This window comes from Canis aureus, chromosome 3 (genome assembly GCF_053574225.1).
Source record: "Canis aureus isolate CA01 chromosome 3, VMU_Caureus_v.1.0, whole genome shotgun sequence".
Lineage (NCBI taxonomy): Eukaryota > Metazoa > Chordata > Mammalia > Carnivora > Canidae > Canis > Canis aureus.
The window spans coordinates 56,278,238-56,298,412 of NC_135613.1; the positions used below are offsets into that span (position 1 = coordinate 56,278,238).

Genomic DNA, 20,175 nt, shown 5'->3' on the forward strand with positions numbered 1-20,175 from the left:
CACAGGCACCAGACAGAAAGACTGACGTTTAGAAAATCTTGGGGCCTGGAGCACCTGGGGAGCTCAGTGGCTGAGCTCAGGGCCATTGGCCTAGGGCATGACCCCGGGGTCCTGGGATCATTCCCGCATTGGGCTCCCCACAGGGAGCCTGCTTCTCCCTCTGCCTGTCTCTGCCGCTCTCTGGGTTTCTCATGAATAAATAAATACAGTCTTTAAGAAAAGAAAGAAAGAAAGAAAATCTTGGGGTACTGGAGCCTCGGGGAGGGGCAGGGACCATGAGAACAGAAGAGTGAAGCCCTAACACTTCTAAATATTAGCTCAAAACAAGAAACAAAAAACTGCCCCAGAGACCAAGTAAAAGGAGTCTCAGGTCTAGAGTCTAGCCTGGTTTTTAATGAAATCTTAGAGATTCTCAGGATCACTTAGTGACACGATTCACAAATGTTCGAGTGCAGGTGAGCGCTTGGAGTGGACTCGTTAAAATGCAGATTCTGATTCGAGTCAGGTCAGGGCCTGAGACTCTGCATGTCTAACAAGCTCCCAGGTGAGGTCGCTGCTACTGGCTCCCAACCACGCTCCACCTGCCGAGGATCAGGTTCATCTTTACACCTAGAACCTGTCTCGGACTGCTCCATCCCTGGCCAACGATGTTGCCGGTTCTGCTTGGAGACCTCCAGGGACTGGACGCTCACTACCTCAAGCAGCCCTCTAGTTGGTTGCGGCTAACTTTCCAGGGTCTGAAGCCATGGGGAAGGGCACCCCGAGTCAGCTGTGCCAAGGCTCAGGCTCTGGAACATCAGTTCCACAAAAGAAACTTCAGCTGGACGGGCAGGGTGGGGGCAGGCGGGGATTGTTAATGCGTGCTGGAAAGATCTAAGTAGAGGGGATGCTCAGCGATACCCAGTTAAGCAGGGGATGTTCTGGTTAGCAGAGTTTTGGAGCAGCCAATTTGCCTTCCTTTCCCCCAAGCCTTGAAGCCAGCTTTTCTCTGCACTTGAGCAAGTCACGATGGGAGCAGTGTCTGACAGGCAGGGACGGACGACACTAGAAGCTAGACAGAGGCTCATCCTTAGGCCATGTGACAGCCCTGCGCTGGAAGGGTCTCCTCCACTGCCTCTGGGGTTGGGGCCAATCCCAGACACCCCATCCCTGGGGTCTTGGGAGGCACTGGACAGTGCAGAATCCCCACCCCAACCTCTCGTGATGGGCTCAGAGACCCTGGGGCTGGAGGCCCCGAGCCCAGTGCCCCATATCCCCAGGCCAACTCTGCTGAAGCAGCTGTCAGAGCAGGGGAGCATGGAAACCACACGGGCCACTCCTCAGTTCGCCCTGGAGGGGGATCCCAAGCACAGAGAGTGCACGAGACTTTTCCCAAAGGTCACACAGCAGATTTGCAGCCAGCACCTGTAAAGGCCTGGAATCCTTTGAGGCAGAGCTGGCTAGAAGCCACTGGTGTCGGCCAGACTTTTGGTCACCTATAGCAGCAACTTTCAGGAAGAGGACCTTCCAGTACCCTGAGAGAGAGAAGAGTGTCTCAGAGGGAAATCGTGGAAAGGGGTCACGGAGGTTCCCCTAGGAAGGAGAGGGTCATGGATCAAAGTTTCTTCTAGGAAGGTAGAGACCTCTAGAGACAGCATTCATCTTGTCCTCTGATGAATGGTGCTCCCTAGAGTTCTTATCTCTTGTGTCTCTTGCAGTCTGTGCAGCCTGGCAAGGAGGCCTGGTTAACACAGGGTAGGGGTGGCCGGAGGAGAGGTCTTGGGTCACGTTTACAGGGGTTCTCAAGTCTAGATTCCTGGACCACTCCAGACCTACTGAGCCAGAATCCCTGCAGCTGGTACCTCACTGGGTTTAGGAAAATCCTTGGGTTTAGGAACGAGCCTAGGCTCACTCCTCAGACAGGGATAGGGACATCAACTTGGGTGGGAAGTTCAGCAGGTAGGGCTAGGCCCTAAGGCTGGGGAAGAGGTGCCTGTTGCCCAGAAAGCATCTCCCATTGATGGGGAGCCATTCCCCCAACTCTGGAGTTCGAGGGGGGACAGGCAGCGGGCCTTGTGAGCAGAGGGGCAGCACCTGCTCCAGCTGGGCCTCACTTTCCAGAGAACTGGCCCGGCCTTGCCTTCTCCAGCTTCCAGCGCCGATCGAGAGGGATCTCCTGCAGACTGATGCCATGGTTGCTGGCGCTGCGGGAGAGAGGGTGGTGGCTTCAGAGATGGAGAGTGGGGAGGGGGAGAGGAGAGGGGCGGGGCAGGAGCGGGGGAGGGCAGGGTCAGGCACCCAGCTGGAGCCCGGGAGAAGGCTGGCACCTCACCCCGGTTGCAGGTCGGGCGGTTTGGGGATGGGTTTGTTGAAGCCGCGTCTGCCCACCAGCCAGTACGTGTCTTCGGCGCCCTTGCCCTGGGGGAACACGGGGAGGGGAGCACTTAGGCTGCCTGCCAGGGTGCAGGCGGGCGGATCTCCAGGGACCCCGAGGTCCTTCGCGCGTTCCCCTCCCCCCCACCCGCGCCTATAGCCTCACCTTCAGCTCCGTGCGGCCGCGCACCTCCGTCTGGAAGCCCTCGTCCAGAGCGTGCAGAATCCGCACGGTGCTCATGTTCACGTGGATTCGGTAAGCTGGAATGACAAGGGAGGAGGATTTCCGAGACTCCCCTCCTGTGTCCCCTGCCCCCGGGGCCATCCCCCCCTTGCTCGGTGAATCCCCCCCAGCCCTCCCAGCCCCACTCCACTCACGCAGCCCCGTGGACTCCATGCGCGAGGCGGTGTTGACCGTGTCCCCAAATAGGCAGTACCGTGGCATGGTGAGGCCCACCACACCGGCCACGCACGGGCCTGCGGAGACACGCAGGGTTGGTGGCCGTGCAGGCTGCCAGGTGGCACCCAGCACCTCGGGGGTCGCTGGCACCCCATGTTCTCCACCAGCTCCCCAAGGCCACACTCTCAATCACAATGGGGTGCCCTGGATGCGAGGGTGGCTTCAAGACAAGCCCTCTCTGCCCCCCCCAGGGGGTTTATGTCCTGTCTGAGACACGTGGAGCGGGGCCCCAGTGGGAGAGATGGGTGCAGAGTCCTCTAGGTACCCGAGTGCAGGCCAATGCGAATGCGCACGGGCACTTCGGGCATGTGACGCATTCGGAAGGAGCCCACGGCGCTGAGGATGTCCAGGGCCATGTTGGCGATCTCCGCGGCGTGTCGCTGCCCGTTCCGCTGTGGCAGCCCCGAGGCCACCATGTAGGCATCCCCGATTGTCTCCACCTGCGGGAAGGGGTAGTGTGGATTCGGTACTGAGCACCCCTCTCCCCCCAAGCAATTGTCCCTGGTCAGGGGTTAGTGCAGAGATCCTGGGGAGGCTTCCGATCCCGGAGGGCTGGACTGGGGTCTGGGGCAAATGAAGGAGGAGGGCCAAAGACTAGGGCAGGTGTGCTGGGGACTGGGGAAGCCAAAGGAGGCCTTGCCCCCTGCACAGCCCACCTTGTAGACGTCATGGGAGCCAATGATGGCGTCGAAGAGTGTGTAGAGATCGTTGAGCAGATCCACCACCTCGATGGGCTCACTCATGGCTGAGATGGTGGTGAAGCCCACAATGTCACTGAAGTACAGTGTCACCTCCTCAAAATACTCGGGCTCCACCGGCGTCCCCATCTTCAGGGCCTCCGCCACAGAACTAGGGATGGCGGGAGGCAGGGTTACCCCAGACCAGCTGCATTCCAGCTGCCCTCCCCTCGACCCTTGCCCCCCTCCCCACGGGCACGCACGGAGGCAGCATCTGCGTGAGTAGCCTGTCGGTCTTCTGCTTTTCCAGCTCCAGCTCCTCCGTCCGCTCCCGGATCAGGTCCTCCAGGTTACTGGAGTACTGCTCCAGCATCCTCAGCATCGAGTCAATGATGTTGGTTTTCCGACCCTTGTTGATGCTTTTAAACTAGTTGGAGGAGGAAGCTGGTGGGACTTGGGCTGCCCTTGAGAGCGGCTGTATTAGGCCTGAACCTCCCCTTCCCCCATCACTTTTGACTCATCACCTGCCCCCTACTCCGGGGATAATGTTTTCACACATTATCAGGAGGCATATGGGAAATGAGGGTTCCCAGAGGTCTACTGCTCTCAGCTAGTCATTGACAGGGCGCTGGAACCAGCCCAGCCTTTGGACTCCCAGGCCAAAGGTCTTTCTGCCACACTGTGCTAAGCAATTCAAATGTCATTTGAATTGAATTAAAATTTCTCCCACCCAGAACTCAGTCTCCCACTCCAAAGGCCTCCACAGCCCCTGTTCTAGCTCTGCCCCCACCTAATCCCAGTCTTCAGACTACCCCTTGGAGAGCAGAGATCCTGATATCCTGCCTTCCTGAAGCTTCCCCAGGTGGCCAACAGGTGGCCAGCCCAGCCCCTGCCCAGTCCCAGCCCCTGACCTGGTCGAAGATGTGGCCCAAGGAGGGCCGAAGATCAGGGTGCTCTGCCCAACACTGCTTCATCAGCTGAATGCACTCCACAGGTGCCTGGTCCATGGACACGGAGGGCCGGCACAGTGGAGGGGGGCTCCGCACCCTCTCCACCACTTCTGAAGGCATAAGGGGACCGAGAGGAGCCACCTGACTCTGGCCTGATGGCTGAAGCCCAAGATGGGGGGACTCTACTGGGGTTCTTTAAATCAGAGCTCCAGTGGGTGGAGGAGTGCAGTGAGGGAGGGGTTGCTGGAACCACAAGAGGACCCTGAATCCAGGGGGGCAGGGGGCAGTTAAGAGATGACAGGGGGAGCCTAACATCCATTGCACATAGAAGAGGGAGGGTGAGGGTGATCAAGGAGCTTGCTGACTCTCATAGATGGTAAGTAATATGGATTTGAACCAGACTGGAATGCTCTTCACCCCCTTCCCACAACACTGCTGCCCTGCTGGGATTTGAAGGAGCAGGTTGGATCCTGGATGAGGACCAAGGCCACCAGTGAAGTCTGGGCGCCTTAGAGCCACCTGTGACCATCCCTATGCTGGCCTCTCCACTGTTCTGACTCCTCAGACCCACATAGGGGTGGCCCAGGCTCAGCTCTGGGCTTCTGGGAAAGAGGCTGGGTCCGGCCAGGCTCTAACGCAGGCTGACTTTCTGTGCGCACGGCCAGGCCCCGGCGGGGGTGGGGGTGGGGGTGTGGCTGCGTACCCTCGGGAGTGAGCTCCAGCATGGCATAGGGGGCGCTGCGACACACGACCTCCTGCATGATGATGCCCAGGCTGAAGACGTCGCCGGGCAGCGTTCCCCGGCGCTCCAGGGCCGGGTCCCGAAGCAGCTCCGGGGCTGTCCATAGCTGGTCTGGGGGCCGGGGGGAGGGGGGGGAAGGGGCGTGGGCATGAGGAGGACCTCGGGGGAGGGGGCGCTGGAGACAGACCCCCATCCTAACCGGAAAGGCCAGGCTCGCACCCACTCACCAACTCCCAGCCTGAGTCTGGCCCCGCTGCCTGCAGCTACCCCCAGGAGGGACTATGGGAAATGACGGGAATCCCAGGGGCTTCGCGTCCCCGCGGGAGGCAGCCCGGGAATCTTACCCTCGGCGCTGGGAGGCTCCAGTAACACCCTCTGAGCTTCCATAAGTCGCGCGTGGCCGTGGTCCGTGACCTTAAGCACGAACCTCCCGTCCACCACGCAGTTCCGCGACTTCAGGCGCCCGTGGGCCACGCCTCGATGGTGCAGATACCTCATTCCCTGGGGCGGCAGGAGAAGAGGCAGCCTCAGCCCCGTGGTTCCCGGCCCTGTCCTCCCCGCCACCCCCGCACCCCCCTTACCCCGCACCTTGATGAGGTCCAGCAGGAGGGAGGACTTGAACATCCAGTCCAACTTAATGTCCCTTTGGGCGAGGAGGTCGTGGAGGGAGCCCCGGGCGCAGTGCTCTGAGACCACGGCCAGCACGCCTTCCCCCGCGGCCGAGCCACCAGCTCCCCCGCTGCCGAGGAAGAGCCCCAGGTAGAGCACCACGTTCTCATGCCGGAGCTCCCGGAGCTGGGAGGGAGAAAGTGAACGGGCCTTTTCTGCCCTGGAAGCAACGTGGGAAGGAGACCTGTTATGCAGGCCTGTTTCTGGGTGTCCCAGCTGGGAAGATGGCAGAAGAATGACCAATGGAAAGATCCGTGGGGATTTCTTCCACAGATGGCCTCTCTCTGCAGAAGGCACCAGTCGGTCAAAGGCCGGCTGTTCGGTGCGGACTATGGTTTAGTTTCAAGTTAGGGCTGAAAAGACAACCTTGCACGGGGAGCCAGGACCCAGGCAGGTTCTGATGGATTAGCTGTAAGACTTTGAACTGCCTGGCTTTAGGGAAAAATACCGCAGGCAGAAGCCCCTGGCACCACGACCCTCCCCTCCTTGAAGAGAGAACCAGGAAGAGGCCGCACCACCGCTTTCAGAGAACACCAGAGGGGCCTCTGGGTGACTCAGTGGTTGAACATCTGCCTTTGGCTCACGATCCTAGGGTCCCACATCAGGCTCCCCACAGGGAGTCTGCTTCTCCTTTTGCCTATGTCTCTGCGTCTCTCTCTGTCTCTCATGAATAAATAAATAAAATCTTAGAAAAAATACACATACACACAAAAAACCCAAAGAACACCAGAAATGGCTGTGCTGGTGACAGCTCAGGGCTGTTTTGCCTGGTCCTGTCACTGTGTCAAGTATGTCGGAGACTCCCCACCTACCCAGGTTAGGGAGGCAGGGACTGAGCAGTCAAGCTGTGGCCCCAGAGAAGGACAGGGGCCCTCACAATCTGGGCATGCTAGGAAAACTGGGGTTCATGGGTGATGGCTGTCCTTTCTGGTTTTCCTTTGGTCCAGTAAGACAAGACCTTTCATCTGAGATGCCTGCCATTAAATGGTAATTTAGCTTGTTGACCCTAAGTCATTCTGCAGCCGTGGCCAAAAGCTTCTGTGGAGACATCAGGGAAGGAGGCCAGGTCGAGGCTGCATGATGTAAGGGGAGCTTTAGGGAGAAAGGACTAGAATACAGTCTACAGCCTCCTGGCCAGCTTTCCACCTCACTCAGTTTGCATTAACTAGGCCATTCTGCACAAGTGGCTCAACGAAACTGGAAAGCCCTTATTGTCTCACTCAATAAACATTCATTAGGTCTCTCTAGTCTCTGTTCCAGATACTGTGCTGCGTGCCAAAAATGCAATGATGGGGCAGGGGGAGCCCTCACTTAGCTCACAGTCCAGTGAGGGAGGCAGATAAGAAATGAACTAGAAGAACACCTGGGTGGCTCAGTTGGTTAAATGGCCAACTCTTGATTTCAGCTCCAGACATGATCTCAGGGTCGTGGGACTGAGCCCCGTGTGGGGCTCCACAATCAGTACAGAGTCTGCTTGAGATTCTCTCCCTCTCCCTCTGCCTCTCCCCTGCTCATGTTATCTTTCTCTAAATAAATTAATTAATCTTTAAAAAAAAAAAAAAAACCATGCAAGGGCAGCTCCGCTGGCTCAGCAGTTTAGTGCCGCCCAGGGCCTGATCCTGGAGACCTGGGATCAAGTCCCACGTCAGGCTCCCTGCATAGAGCCTGCTTCTCCCTCTGCCTGTGTCTCTGCCTCTCTTTCTCTCTCTGTGTCTCTCATGAATAAATAAATAAGATCTTAAAAAAAAAACATGCAAGCACACATTGAACATATCATGACAAGCACACCACAGGAAAGAGCTAGCATATGAGAGAGCGGAATGGGAAATCTGCTTTTGAGAGGAGGGGACACCTCCACTGAGACCTCTTGGTCTCTCCCACATTGGGGTCTACCTCTGTAGGGTAGGGCAAAGAGAGGGCAGGGAGGTTAGGAAATGATGCCCACCCCACACCCCAGCCCAGGCCCACCCTCACCTTGGAAAAGGCCGTCTTGGTTGCTGGGCGGATGGCTATGTGCTGGTCCCCGGGGAATTTCTTCAGCCAAACCCAGTCTCCCTGGAGTAGAGATGGGAGCAGTGAACTCAGTTTCTTAAAACCCCACGAGGCAAGGAGCCCTAGGGCCCCTACATTTGCACTTGCCCACTGCCCCAGAACATATCTTCCCTGTGACACAGAGCATCAGGGGCAAGGGGTCTGAGGTCTGCTGGCCCACTTCACAGCTAGCCAGGAGGGAGGGAGTCCACACTTGCAGGGGTGTCCTCACCACCCCAGATGCACTCACCAACAGCCTTATTAAGCAAGCCATTGCTACCACAAATGTCACTGAAATCACAGCTCTCGGCACCATCTGTTGCCACGAGAGAGCACTGTGCTGGGGAGTCAGGAGTCTGGGCTTTTTATTACAAACTGCAAAGTATAGGCAGCTTCCCTCCAAGCTCTGAGCCTCCCTATCCTTAGCTGTCAGTCGGGCTGGTGGGCTGGTTCACGGGGACACAGCCCCAGCAGTCCCACTGGGCCCCACGCTCAGAAGCGCCTGTGTTTGGTTCACCCATCTGCATTGTCACCCTGGATGAACAAGGAACCCTTCACTTTAATTCTGCCTTAGGCTTTGCGACCTATGTAGCCGCCTCGTCTGCCAGTGAGGGATTTGGACTAGAGGGGAATCCTGGTGGTTAGGTATTGACTCCCTAAGGAGCATTTGGAAATAAATATGAGACATTCTTAATCGGGAACTGTGTTTAGCAGACAGGACAAGAGACGCTATCTATTCCTGAAGGCACAGGGTACTCCCTTATGGAGGAGTAACAGCTTGCCCCAAATGACAATAGTGCTCCCCTGAGAAGCAGCTGGCAGTGGCCTCTAGGTGACAGGGCGGGAGCCTCTGCGTTTTCTAACACTTGGGAGCTCTAAATGTCCACCGACTCTTTTTTTTTTTTTTTTTTAAGAATGTTTATAAATTTTTTTAAAAATTTTTATTTATTTATGATAGTCACAGAGAGAGAGAGAGAGGCAGAGACACAGGCAGAGGGAGAAGCAGGCTCCATGCACCGGGAGCCTGATGTGGGATTCGACTCCGGGTCTCCAGGATTGCGCCCTGGGCCAAAGGCAGGAGCCAAACCGCTGCACCACCCAGGGATCCCCTACCGACTCTTGATTAGCTGAGCTCCCTCTGACTCTGTTCAAAATATTGCCCACATCCCACCACATTCAGATCAGCTGACCCATAGTTGAGATCCTAATGCCCTTTTATGACTTTCTTTTCTCCCCTCTAAGGCTTGCTGTTCCTGAATCTGAGCTGAACTGGGTGGAAATGCTGGATGGGGCTCTTGAGTGGGGGATAACCCCATCTGGAAACTTTCCATCCTGAATAATCCATGCCCTAGAAATGTCCTCTTTGTGACCATGAGGCCACATCCCAGATGCTGCTCTGCCCCAAACTTTCCAGGGAGGCCCGTGTCCTCTGGTAACCTGAAATCTTGGATGACTGAGGGGACAGGGACAGGGGATCCCAACAGGGCAGGGGATGGCTTCAGTGGCCACACCAGGCTGCATGGTCCCAGTACACACACCCCCACCAGTCAGGCCTCCAGCTTCTGAGCCACTGTGATTTGCCTTCAAGGAGCTCTCATCTGGATAAAGGCTAAGGCATAATTTTGGGGCAGGAAGTAATCTCAGATGCTCCCTATTGGGGAACCCGTGACCTCTCCCTAAAGCCCATTCTGGACTCCTATCACCATTTCCTGGAGCCTGCAGGATATGACACAAGTCCAGGAATAGAGCTGGGCCTGGCTAGGAGTAAGACTCACTTCAAAGAGGCCAATGTTGGAGTTATCCAAGGGCTGGCTGGGGACGCTGCGAATGTCTGATGTACTGCGGGCGGCCAGACTCGAGCGACTTCCCTGGACCACCTGGAGGGTAGAGGCCAATCAGTGGAAAGAGTCAAAGTATACTGTGGGGTCAAGTCATAGGTTGAGGTCAGCCTGAGTTCTGGTGGTTACAGAGGGGAAGGGGAAGAAATCTCAATTTAGGAAAGTGATAATGACATTACCTCCTCATAGCACTGCACTTTACAGTTTACAAAGCTAACAAGTAGCTTTTCTTGGAAAAGCTAGAAACTGCCCCAGGAAAGCAGTGGGGACAGGGGCTCTTACTCTCACTGCACACCCCCAGAGCTCAGACCTGAGATGGCATCAGGGCAGGAAGCAGGCCTTCCCAGGTGGGGGCTGGGATGAGGGCTGGCCCAGGCAGGGGAGCAGATATACAGGGAACACTTGGAGACCTGGCTCCCTGCTGTCCCACCTTTCGCGTGCTGCCCCCATGCGGGTGGAGAAAGGTGACATCGTCCAGAGTCAGGATGATCTTGTTGGGGCCAGAGACCATTTGGATGTGAAGTAGCCGATGCCTGGTAGAGGGAAAGGGCATTAGCGAGGAAGCTGGCAGAGGATCACGTTGGTTCAGGGGAGACCAGCTGCCCCCAAACCAAACATCCTCTGGTCTGCCTGCCTTTTGGGGCAGATCCCAATCCTCCCTTTTTCTACTCTTGAGTGGGTCCAGCCTGCTGTCTTTGCTGCACAGATGCAATTCTGGAAGGTGGGGAGCTAAGCTCACCTCCTACTTACCTCACTCCCATACTCACCTCAAATAATGGGCCAGGAACGCCCCAGTCAGCCCCATCCCAACCACCAGGAGGAAGCCGAGAAAGACGAGGCCGGGTTCCACTCCTGCAGAAGCAGTGAGAGGAGGGACACTGAGGATGGTGGCCTGAGGGAGGCACCCTCTCTATGGAGGTTGCAGTCATGTCAGATGGCGGATGCTCTAGGGAAGGTGGATGGGAGCCCAGGACCAGGTCTGGGGAAAGGCCATGGGTTCTGCAAAGGGGAGATGCTAGAAAGGTTCCAAGAGGGCATGGGTGGGGGGAGGGGGAGGTTGGCAAGGGAGAGGTTCTGCACAAGCCAGGGGTGTGAGAAGGCTCTGGAAGGAGTTACGGGATGAGAGTTGACTGTCTTTCACCACTTTGTGGAGGGTCTGCGTTGACTGTGACTGTCCCAGGGCAGGCGTTGGAAAATGGGGCGGGGGTGGCGCTGGGGTGCTTGCCCTCACCTCCGTTGCAGATGACACCTGGCTCGAACCAGCATGAGGGGTCGGACCCAGGTGTTCCTCCCCCTCTAGGGAAATGCACGGGGGTCCCAGCTGAGAGGAGGGAGCCCCGGGTGGGGTCCAGCATGTATGTGGCGAAGAGCCGGTCCCCCGCCGCGTCCGTGTCCAGCAGCACAAACGGTGGCTCCTGGGCTCCTCCCAGGGTCCCACAGAAGCCGGGGACCTGGGCATCCGGGATGTGGTGGGCTACCGCGGCTCCCGACACCCAGCCGCCCCCTGCGGCCGCCCGTGCCCGTGCGACGCCCCCCGCCAGCAGGAGGACCGCGTCGTAGATGGTGCCGAAGAGCGGGGACACCTGCGCCAGGACAGCAGGGACTCAGGGCCCGGGCTCTCCGCCCACCTCCTGGCTTCTCATGGCTCTTTTCAAGCCCTCAAGCCCCGAGGGTATAGACTGTTCACACTTCTGGGGTGCTTCCCTGTGTCCCTCAGTGGAGGCGCCCTCCTCCTCTCTCCCCATTGGCTCGCTCGCTTCCCCTCTCTCCTCATTGGTTCTCTCTCTCTCTCTCCTTCTCCTCCTCCTCCCCATTGGCTCACACTCTCCGCCCCCCATCGGCTTACTCCTCCCCTCCTTCATTGGCTCACTCTCTTCCCCTCTCCTCTCTCTCTCTCTCTCTTTCTCTTTCTCTCATTCTCATTCTCTCTCTCTCTCTCTGTCCCCCTCTCTCCCCATTGGCCCACTCCTCTCTTCCTCTCTCCCCACTGGTGCGCGCTCTCTCTCCTCTCCTCTTCTCTCCCCATTAGCTCCCTCCTCTTCCCTCTTACCCACCGACCTTCCTCTTTCCACTCTCTCACCCCTGGTTATCCCTACTCTCCATCACCTGCAGCTCCTCTCTTCCCTTTCTGATTGGTCGTCCTGCTTATAGTTTTAATATCATTACTTCTCATTCACCTAAAAGCTTCCTTTCCTATCTTTTGGTTGGCTTCCATTTTCTATTTTTCCTTTTCTTTCCCCAAGGCTCTCACCCCATGTCATCAAGCTTATTTTTACCAGTTTCCATCTCTCCCCAGTGCCAGGCACTGTGTAAAGCGATAGGTAAGATAAAGTCCCTGTCCCAAGGAATCTTTCATCTAGTTAGGAAGACAGACAGGGAGGCTGAGATAGTGCAAGGGATGGGGACAGGGGGAGGAGGGAGGAAGAGGAGGAGAAGGCTTCTAGAAGTGACCATCCTTCAGAGGATGAGTCAGAATTATCTGGGGGAGAGGAGGGCCAGGGAAGAGTACACCCAGCAGTACAGAGGCAAAAGAGAAAGGCACATTTAGGAAACACAAAGTTGCTCTGTCTGGCTGAATGTCAGGGAAGGTGGAAGAGAGAGGAAGACCAAGAGACCTGGTAAACTGTGTGAAGACACCTGTTTCTATCCAGGATGAGAGAAGCCCCTGGGAGGCTCTGAACAAGGGTGTGGCAGAGTCAGATTTGCCAGATTTCTGAAGTTTGAACTGATTATTGGGTGGAGAAAGGCCCAGGACAGGTAAGCGTGGAAGCAGAGACTACTGGGGAGATGCTGCTTCAAGATTTAGATCAGAGGTGCTGTGTCCTGAACCAGGACAGTGTTGGGGGAATGGAGAAAGTGGAAGGATTCAAATGACTTTTACAAAGTAAAACTGTCAGGACTTGATGTCTGGATGTAGGGGTTGGGGGGAAGGTGAGAAGAATCAAGGATGACTTCCTAGGGATCTCAGAAGGAGCCAGTAGCTGAGAACTGAAGATGCGTTTCACCACTTTCTCCACCCACCCCCCATCCCATCTCACCACGTTCCTGACTCTTGTTCTCCCCTTCTTATTGACTAGTCCCATCCTTCTGCTACTGGCTCCCCCAAATCTTCCAGGAGGAGACTAGGGGTGTTGGTGGGGAATATTTCAACCTGCCTCGATTCACAGCACCTTTGGGGTGGTTAGTTTATTGCCCACTGACATCCAAACTCTCTTCCCTCTTAGTGCTTTCCAGCCCTTTCCCCTTTCTAGGAATGGTATGGAGTCAGACGGTCTGAACGGGGATTCTGGATTCTCAGGGGATCTCAGCTGGTTGTTTGGGTGTAAGCCGTGGATCTAAATGATTATGGAAACTCCTGGTTCCACCTAGGGACCTTTCTGCTCCTCACGAGATGGCAAGGCTGCCAAAAAGCTATGACCACTAGATGAAGCCCCAGAGGAAACCCCTCTAAATGGGGTGTGGAGATTGGATCTGCATCCTTGCTCCTTCCTGTTCTGTATTACAGATCATGTGTGGCCACGGTGCTGGAAGTGGGTTTACTTTGAAGCCGACTGCAGTGTTGAGTTCATAGGGTCTAGTGACCGGAGCTGGGCTGGAGAGGTCTCATCGTCTACACTCTAGAAGCAATCCCAACACACTAACATGGCCCGAGCAAGGTCAAAGCCTCTACTTTACCCAGAAAACGACAGAACAGGAGGGGCTGCTTAGTTGGTCTCTCTCTACTGGTGCAGGGCTCCCAGCTCCCATTGGCTCCATCCTCCTCCCCCCTCTCGGGCATGTCCTCCCCTCTGCCCTCCTCCCTGGTCCCTCTACCTGCTGCAGATCTAGGTCCGAGGGCAGCTCCTGGTGCTCCTGGGCCCTGCGCAGGTTGTCCATCACGCTGCCCCCTGGGGGACAGTGACGCGTCAGGATGAGCACCGCATCGTGGGCCCTCCTCAGCTGTGAGCTGTTGGCGAGCACGGCCAAGGCCTCTGGGCCCGGGGACAAGGCGTAGTGGAGCGTGTCGAAGGGCAGGAAGACCAGGGAGCCATCGGCCAGGCCCAGCTCTTCCGCAGCCTGCAGCAGACAGCGCTGCTCCTCGCCGCCCAGCAGCACCGAGTGCATCACCATGATCACCGCTGCGGACCGTCGGACACTCGGGCTCACCGCCGCGCCCCGCTGCCTGCCTGCGGCGCCCCCCACCCCCACCCCGCGCCCTGCAGGGGAGCCTACCTCTGACTCTGGGCCCGTCCTGGACCCTCCTCAGGGCCTCCCGGGCCCCAGACAGGTCCGAGGGCTCCATGGTGGTCACCAGCGCCACGGGCAGACCCCGGGCCCTGAGCGCCGCCGACAGCGCGCGTCCCGCCTCCACCCACAGGTCCTGGGGCGCGGTGATTAGGGCCACGCGCGCCCAGCGGAAGGCGCGGAGCAGGGCGTACAGAGCATCGGCCGCCGGCGTCCCGGCGGGGGCTGTGGTGCCCCCCGCCCGCGTCCCCGGGCAGCTCCAGGGCACCAGCGCCACCCCCGCCTCCTGGGCTAGTAGCTCAGCCGGCCGGCAGGCTGCGGGGTTCACCGGCCCCACGAGGCCCGAGACGCGGCCCAGCGCGGAGGACACGGCCCCCAGGGAGCCCGGCGTCCGGCATGGCTCGGGCAGCAGCGTCACCTCGAAGCGGGGCCCGTCTTCCAGGGCTGCGTCGCGGTTCAGGCGGGCGGCGGCCAGGCGGGCGGCCAGGTCCGGGCGGGCGCGGGCGAAGATGGGGTCGCAGGCCCAGGGGCCCAGCACCCCGACTGTGAAGACGGCGGAGAGGGCGGAGGGCGGCAGGAGGAGCAGCAGCAGCAGGAGCCGGAGCCGGGGCTGGGGCCAGGGCGGGGCCCCGGGGACGCCGGGCGGGGACCGAGCCCACCGCGCGGGGGCGCAGAGCCGGGGGTCGGGGAGCCCACCCGCCAGGAGGGCGCACGCGCTCATCGCCGGCTTCTGGGAGCAGAAGCGGGGTGCGATGAGCGGCGAGGCCCCCAGAACTCTCTCAGGGCCCTCTCCACAACCCCCAGCTTCTCAAAGCCCGACTAACCCTGGAGGCCACTTCCATAGCCCCAACTCTGGCTTGGATGACCCTCCGGGGGTGAAGGGCATGGCCTGGAAGCCCACCGCACCCCTCACCCCAAACCCCTGTTTCCCTTGCTTCCTGTTCCCTTCTCGTCTGCCCCTCCTCTCTCCTAGAGCCAACAGGGGTCAGGGGAGACATGCCCACTCCCTCCGTACACCCACTTGGGGCAGAAAGGACCCGGGTCCTGGCCAAGGGGCCTTTGCCACTCACCGGAAAGTCCGGGGCGCGGGCCCAGGCCCGGGGTGAGGGGTCACAGGGCTGATCCCCCTTCTGACGTCCTCCCACAGGTCTCTTTGCCACGCGGCCCAGGGTGGGGGTGTGGGAACAGCTGTCCAGAGCCCTTAATCTTCCCAAGCTGATTAGGGTTCCTTAATCAGTCAGGGAGGAGTTGGGGGAGGATGGGGCTCCCTGGAGTGGGATCTATCCTGGCCTCCAGGCAGGCAGGCAGGCAGCCCGAAGATCCCGTCTCCTCCATGCATCTCAGCCCTGGCACCAGACACCCAACATGAAAGCAGCTGCAGGTGTCCCTTCTCAAACTGCTGCCACCTTACCCTGCTCAGCCTGGAAAGCCGGAAGATGAGCCCATCACCTGTGGGTGATCAGTTTCGGGGGAGGGGGGGGAAGGGGGTGTCTCTCAGGTTCATTCTCTCCAGAGGCCCCATCCCTTGGCTGGCAAAGTCCATACCCCAGAGACCCAGCTCAAACTAGTCTGATATCTCTCTTCTCTCATCCGCCCACACTTGATTCTCTGATTTCCCACTTCTCCATGCCTGGAAAACTGGCCCATGGGCCTTGGGAAGTCAGAACCCCGGGAAATAACACAAAAGAGCTCTGGCCTTGGGCAGACCAAGGGTCAGATTCCTCCTCCCTGGCTTTGTGACCTTGGGAAAGTTGCTTCACCTCTCCAAAGGTTGTTGTGAAAATTACTTGTGATAGTGAATAGAGTGCCTGGATGACAAAGATGGCTGAGACAAATTTAAAGGAGTAGGTGATGGGTCACTTGCTCTACCATACATCAGAATTTATTACGAAGTGATAGGACTTAAGACACTATAGTATTGGTGTGGAAATAAACAAATAGACCAATAGAACGGAGTAACAGAATAGAGAACCCTGGAACAAACCCAGCAAAAAATGAAAATTCGACACATGAGAAAGTGGACATTTCTTGCCAGTGGGAAAAGAATGAGCTATTCCACAAATGAAGCCGAGTCGTTAGACATATGAGAGGGGTGAAGGGATAGGATAAGATTCCTCACACTATATAAAATCAAATTAATTTAAAGGCACACATAATAAACAAAACTTAAAAACATTTAGGTGATTCATTTTTCAACCATTATGGCAAAGATTGGATCAGGCAAGAATCATCAGTGGGTGCTGATAACGCTACGGGGAAATTGTCACAAGAAGGGGGAGGCTTGGAAGTCTTAAAGCATCTCCCTAGACGACTTACCAGTTGGAAGGAAGCACAAAATATAGAAAGCATTATCATACAGGGGAGAGATTGGACAAGAATTAGAACCAGGGATCGAAGTTAACCAATGGGTGGCAGATAGACATTGTGTGGCCTCCAGACATGATGCCCTGAGAAAGACAATACTGCATCTCCACGACACTGCATAGATGCAGTACCGCACACCACACAGCTGTGCAGAGCTCCAGCTGAGACTGCTTTCACCAACCTAAATCATGAGCAAACTGGATAAACACAAAATGAGGAACATTCTTCTAAAATGGGGGAGAGGGGACTGTATTCTTCAAAAATGTCAGTATTAAATAAGACAAAGGTTGAGGAAGTATTCTAGATTAAAGGAAGCAAAAAAGACATGACAGTTCAATGTGATACCTACCCCCGGTTTGGATCCTGCATTTAAAACTGCTATAAGATTATGGGGCATCTGGGCTGGCTCAGTTGGAAGAGCATGTGACCCTAGAGCTCGGGGTTGTGAGTTCGAGCCCCATGGTAGGTGTAAAGATTACTAAAACAAATTAGGGACACCTGGGTGACTCAGTGGTTGAGCGTCTGCCTTCAGCTCAAGTCGTGACCCTGGGGTCCTGGGATCAGTCCCACATCAGGCTCCCTGCAGGGAACCTGCTTCTCCCTCTGCCTGTGTCTCTGTCTCTTTGTGTGTGTCCCCTCATGAATAAATAAATAAAATATTTTTTAAAAATTAAATAAACTTATAAAAATAATCATCTAAAACTACTATATGATTATATGATCTATAGGGTTATGGAAAGGCTATGGAGAATGTCCACATCAAAGTTGATGACTGGCAAAATTGAGATATGAATGGGAGGTTTGATAAAAACTATTTTATCTGTGTAAATTTATGAAGTTGATAACTGGTCTGTAGTAATGTAACAGACTATCCCTACTCCTAGGAAATACACACGAGAGCATCTAGCTGTAAAGTACCGTGATGTATGTCACATACCTTCAAATAGTCAAGGAGAAATATGATATGTGTATGTATTACATATGCTGTCTTGCATATATTATATGTATCAAGTGATAAATGCATAAAATGTTAACACTAGGTCAACTAGGTAAAGGGTGTATGAGTGCTCTTTGTACCATTTTTAATTTTGCAACATTTTGTAAGCTTAAAATTATTTCAAAATACAATGTTAATAAAAAAAAGCTTTTAGGTTAAAAAAGAATATCTATATCAAATCAGGGTAGGAAAGGATTTCTCCAACAAGACACATAAAGTACAAACCATAAAGGAAAAGACTGATACATTAGAAAACATTAAAAATAAAATGTCTGGGGGGCACCTGGGTGGCTCAGATGGTTAAGAGATCTGATCCTTGGTTTTGGCTCAGATTATGATCTCAGGGTCATGAGATTGACCCCCATGTCAGGCTCGGTGCTCAGCCAGGAGTCTGCTTGAGATTCTCTCTCTCTCTCTCTCTCCCTCTCCCTCTGCCCCTCCTCCTGTGCTCTCTCTCTCTCTCACACAAATAAATAAATTTTTAAATTAAAATTTCTGGGGGCACCCGGGTGGCTTAGTGGTTGAGCGTCTGCCGTCAGCTCTGCCTGTCATCCCCAGGTCCTGGGATGGAGTCCCGCATCAGGCTCCCTGCAGGGAGCCTGCTTCTCCCTCTGCCTGTGTCTCTGCCTCTCTCTGTGTCTCTCATGAATAAATAAATAAATAAAATCTTAAAAAAAAAACCAGCAACTCATGAATTTCTACTGTGATAGACACTGTTTTAGGCTCTAGGGATCACAGTGCATAAAGATTTCATGGAGGTGAACACTTGATCACTCTATAGAGGGATTTTGCATAATTTTAAATACAAAATTTTGATGTCTGGCCTGTAGTAGATTCTCAAAGCCTAGCAGGTGACAGTGTTCATTTCTCTAGTCCTGGTTATCTTTCTTTTTTTTTTTTTCTTTTTCTTTCTTTTTCACCTTAATTTCCATAGGGTTATTTCCCCTTAAGCTCTCCTCTTCTGACATAGCGTCTTGACTTGGAATCACAGATTCTCCACTCAACTCTTTTATTTCATAATGATCAGACCGAGGTCTAAAGATTAACTTGACTTAGTCCTTAATTTCCTGATTTTCTTCTGGGGTCTGTGAAGCGACAGGTAATATACTTGGGAATGAAGAACAAACCTTTTTTTTAAAAAAAGATTTTATTTATTTTGGGGAAGACCGGAATGCTCAGCGGTTGAGTGCCTGCCTTCGGTTCAAGTTGTGACCCGGGGTCCTGGGATCGAATTCCACATCAGGCTCCCCAAAGCGAGCCTGCTTCTCCCTCCGCCTGTGGCTCTGCCTCTATGTCTCTCTCATGGATAAATAAATTAAATGTTTTTTAAAAAAGATTTTATCATATGGTAATTCTACCTGCAACGTTTTGAGGAAAGGCCATACTGTTTGTCGAGTGGCCACACCATTTTACATTCGAGGGGCAGGATATTGTGAATCTGTCCGGGTCCTCATGTCAAGGTGACACAGCTAGATTCCAGCCACCACACTGACCCCCCTCTCCCAGTGACCCACAGCAGAGCTTGTTTACGTTTCTAGGCTGTTGCCTGCAAAATTTGTATTCAATCTGTAATTGCACTGAAGCCGCACAGCCCTCTTACGTGCAGGGTGGGTAAAGGTGGGGCCAGCTCTGAAAGCAGCAGTTCCTTGGAGTTACCTGAGGGCAGAATTAAATTTAAATCCAACTCCTATAAATAACCTCAGCCACAGGTGGAGCTCCCCCTCTGGAAAGTCTTGGTTTCTCTCCCCATTTAGGGAAGGGAAGAGGTCTTTCTCCTGGGATTTTTTTCCACCACTGCCCCCCCCCCCCCCCGCCCCATAAATTCATGACATTTGGATTAGACGGAAGAGATTAGAAGTTTCTGTTTGTGGAATCGCTATAGCAGTAACAAGGAAAACCACGATTCCTTAACATTGAAATGAGGCAAAAGGACTTTTGATCCTTTTTATCCACTCTGGTCTGAATCTGAGAGTAGCAGGCAAGTCCTGAGGGAGTCTGATGTTTAAAAAAAAATAACTCAGGTTTAGTTAGGAAAGAGCACTGCCTAAGATGGAAGGCAAAAGCCAGGATTGCCCTGCTGTTTGTCACAGTTAAAGAACAGTGAGGAGGAAACATAGAAATATGTTTCCCTATGAAATCAGAAAATGAACTTCAGATTTTTAAAACATTGGTTTATTTGACAAAGAACACAAGCAAGTAGACAGAGTGAAGTAGGCTCCCCGATGAGCAGGGAGCCTGATGTGGGACTTGATCTCATGACCTGAGCCAAAGGTAGACACTTATCCAACTGAGCAACCCAGGCATCCCAGAAAATGAACTTAAATCATTTTTTGGGGTGCCTTGCTGGCTCAGTTGGAGGAGCATGTGACTCTGGATCTCGTGTCATGGGTTCAAGCCCCACAATGGGTGTAGAGATTACTTAAATAAACAAAACCTTAAAAAAAATGGAGATAAAAATGACTAAATAAATCACCATGTTTGGTTGTTCTGACTACAGAGACAACGCACATTTCCTATACAAATAAAAGCAGACAAAAAAGTGTAACAAATACAAGCCTACAATGATACCCACTGTTAATAGCTTTTGCAAAAAACATATACTGGAAAGTATATCATTTTATATACTACTCAACACTTTGCTTCCCTTCTCAAAAATATTTTATTGTATATTTGTTTTATAAAAAGATAATGCATTTATAGGATCAAAAATAAAATAAATAAAAAAGAATACTGTGGAGTGACCAGATGCCTCGGTCAATTGGGCCACTGACTCTTGATTTTGACTCAGGTCATGATGTCAGAGTCATGAGATCAAGCCCCACAATGGGCTCCTCACTCAGCACAGTGAGGAAATTCTGGTTGAGATTCTCT

The 20,175-nt window shown here is 54.3% G+C and overlaps 1 protein-coding gene across 1 annotated transcript; it reads right to left on the reverse strand.

Annotated features, from left to right (window-relative positions):
- Window positions 1–355: 355 nt before the first annotated feature.
- Window positions 356–14,664, reverse strand: GUCY2D (guanylate cyclase 2D, retinal). Its single transcript, XM_077892739.1, has 19 exons — window positions 13,932–14,664; window positions 13,533–13,837; window positions 10,951–11,302; window positions 10,487–10,571; window positions 10,150–10,252; window positions 9,657–9,758; window positions 7,825–7,905; window positions 5,770–5,976; window positions 5,526–5,682; window positions 5,143–5,292; window positions 4,401–4,549; window positions 3,753–3,916; window positions 3,469–3,661; window positions 3,078–3,252; window positions 2,731–2,829; window positions 2,519–2,613; window positions 2,312–2,397; window positions 2,074–2,183; window positions 356–1,514 (listed from the first exon to the last, which is right to left on the reverse strand). Exons 1-18 carry the CDS (start codon window positions 14,662–14,664, stop codon window positions 2,090–2,092), a joined length of 3,330 nt encoding a protein of 1,109 aa, XP_077748865.1. The 3' UTR covers window positions 356–1,514; window positions 2,074–2,089.
- Between the last annotated feature and the right edge of the window lie 5,511 nt (window positions 14,665–20,175).

What these genes read in the sequence shown, in the direction of transcription:
- GUCY2D (XM_077892739.1), bottom strand. Translation starts at nt 14,664, where the DNA reads ATGAGCGCGTGCGCCCTCCTGGCGGGTGGGCTCCCCGACCCCCGGCTC. An exon ending in CGGACCTAGATCTGCAGCAG is followed by an intron (nt 11,303 to 13,532) that starts GTAGAGGGACCA and finishes GTCCTGGCGCAG; the next exon opens with GTGTCCCCGCTCTTCGGCAC. An exon ending in CCAACATTGGCCTCTTTGAA is followed by an intron (nt 7,906 to 9,656) that starts GTGAGTCTTACT and finishes TCTCTACTCCAG; the next exon opens with GGAGACTGGGTTTGGCTGAA.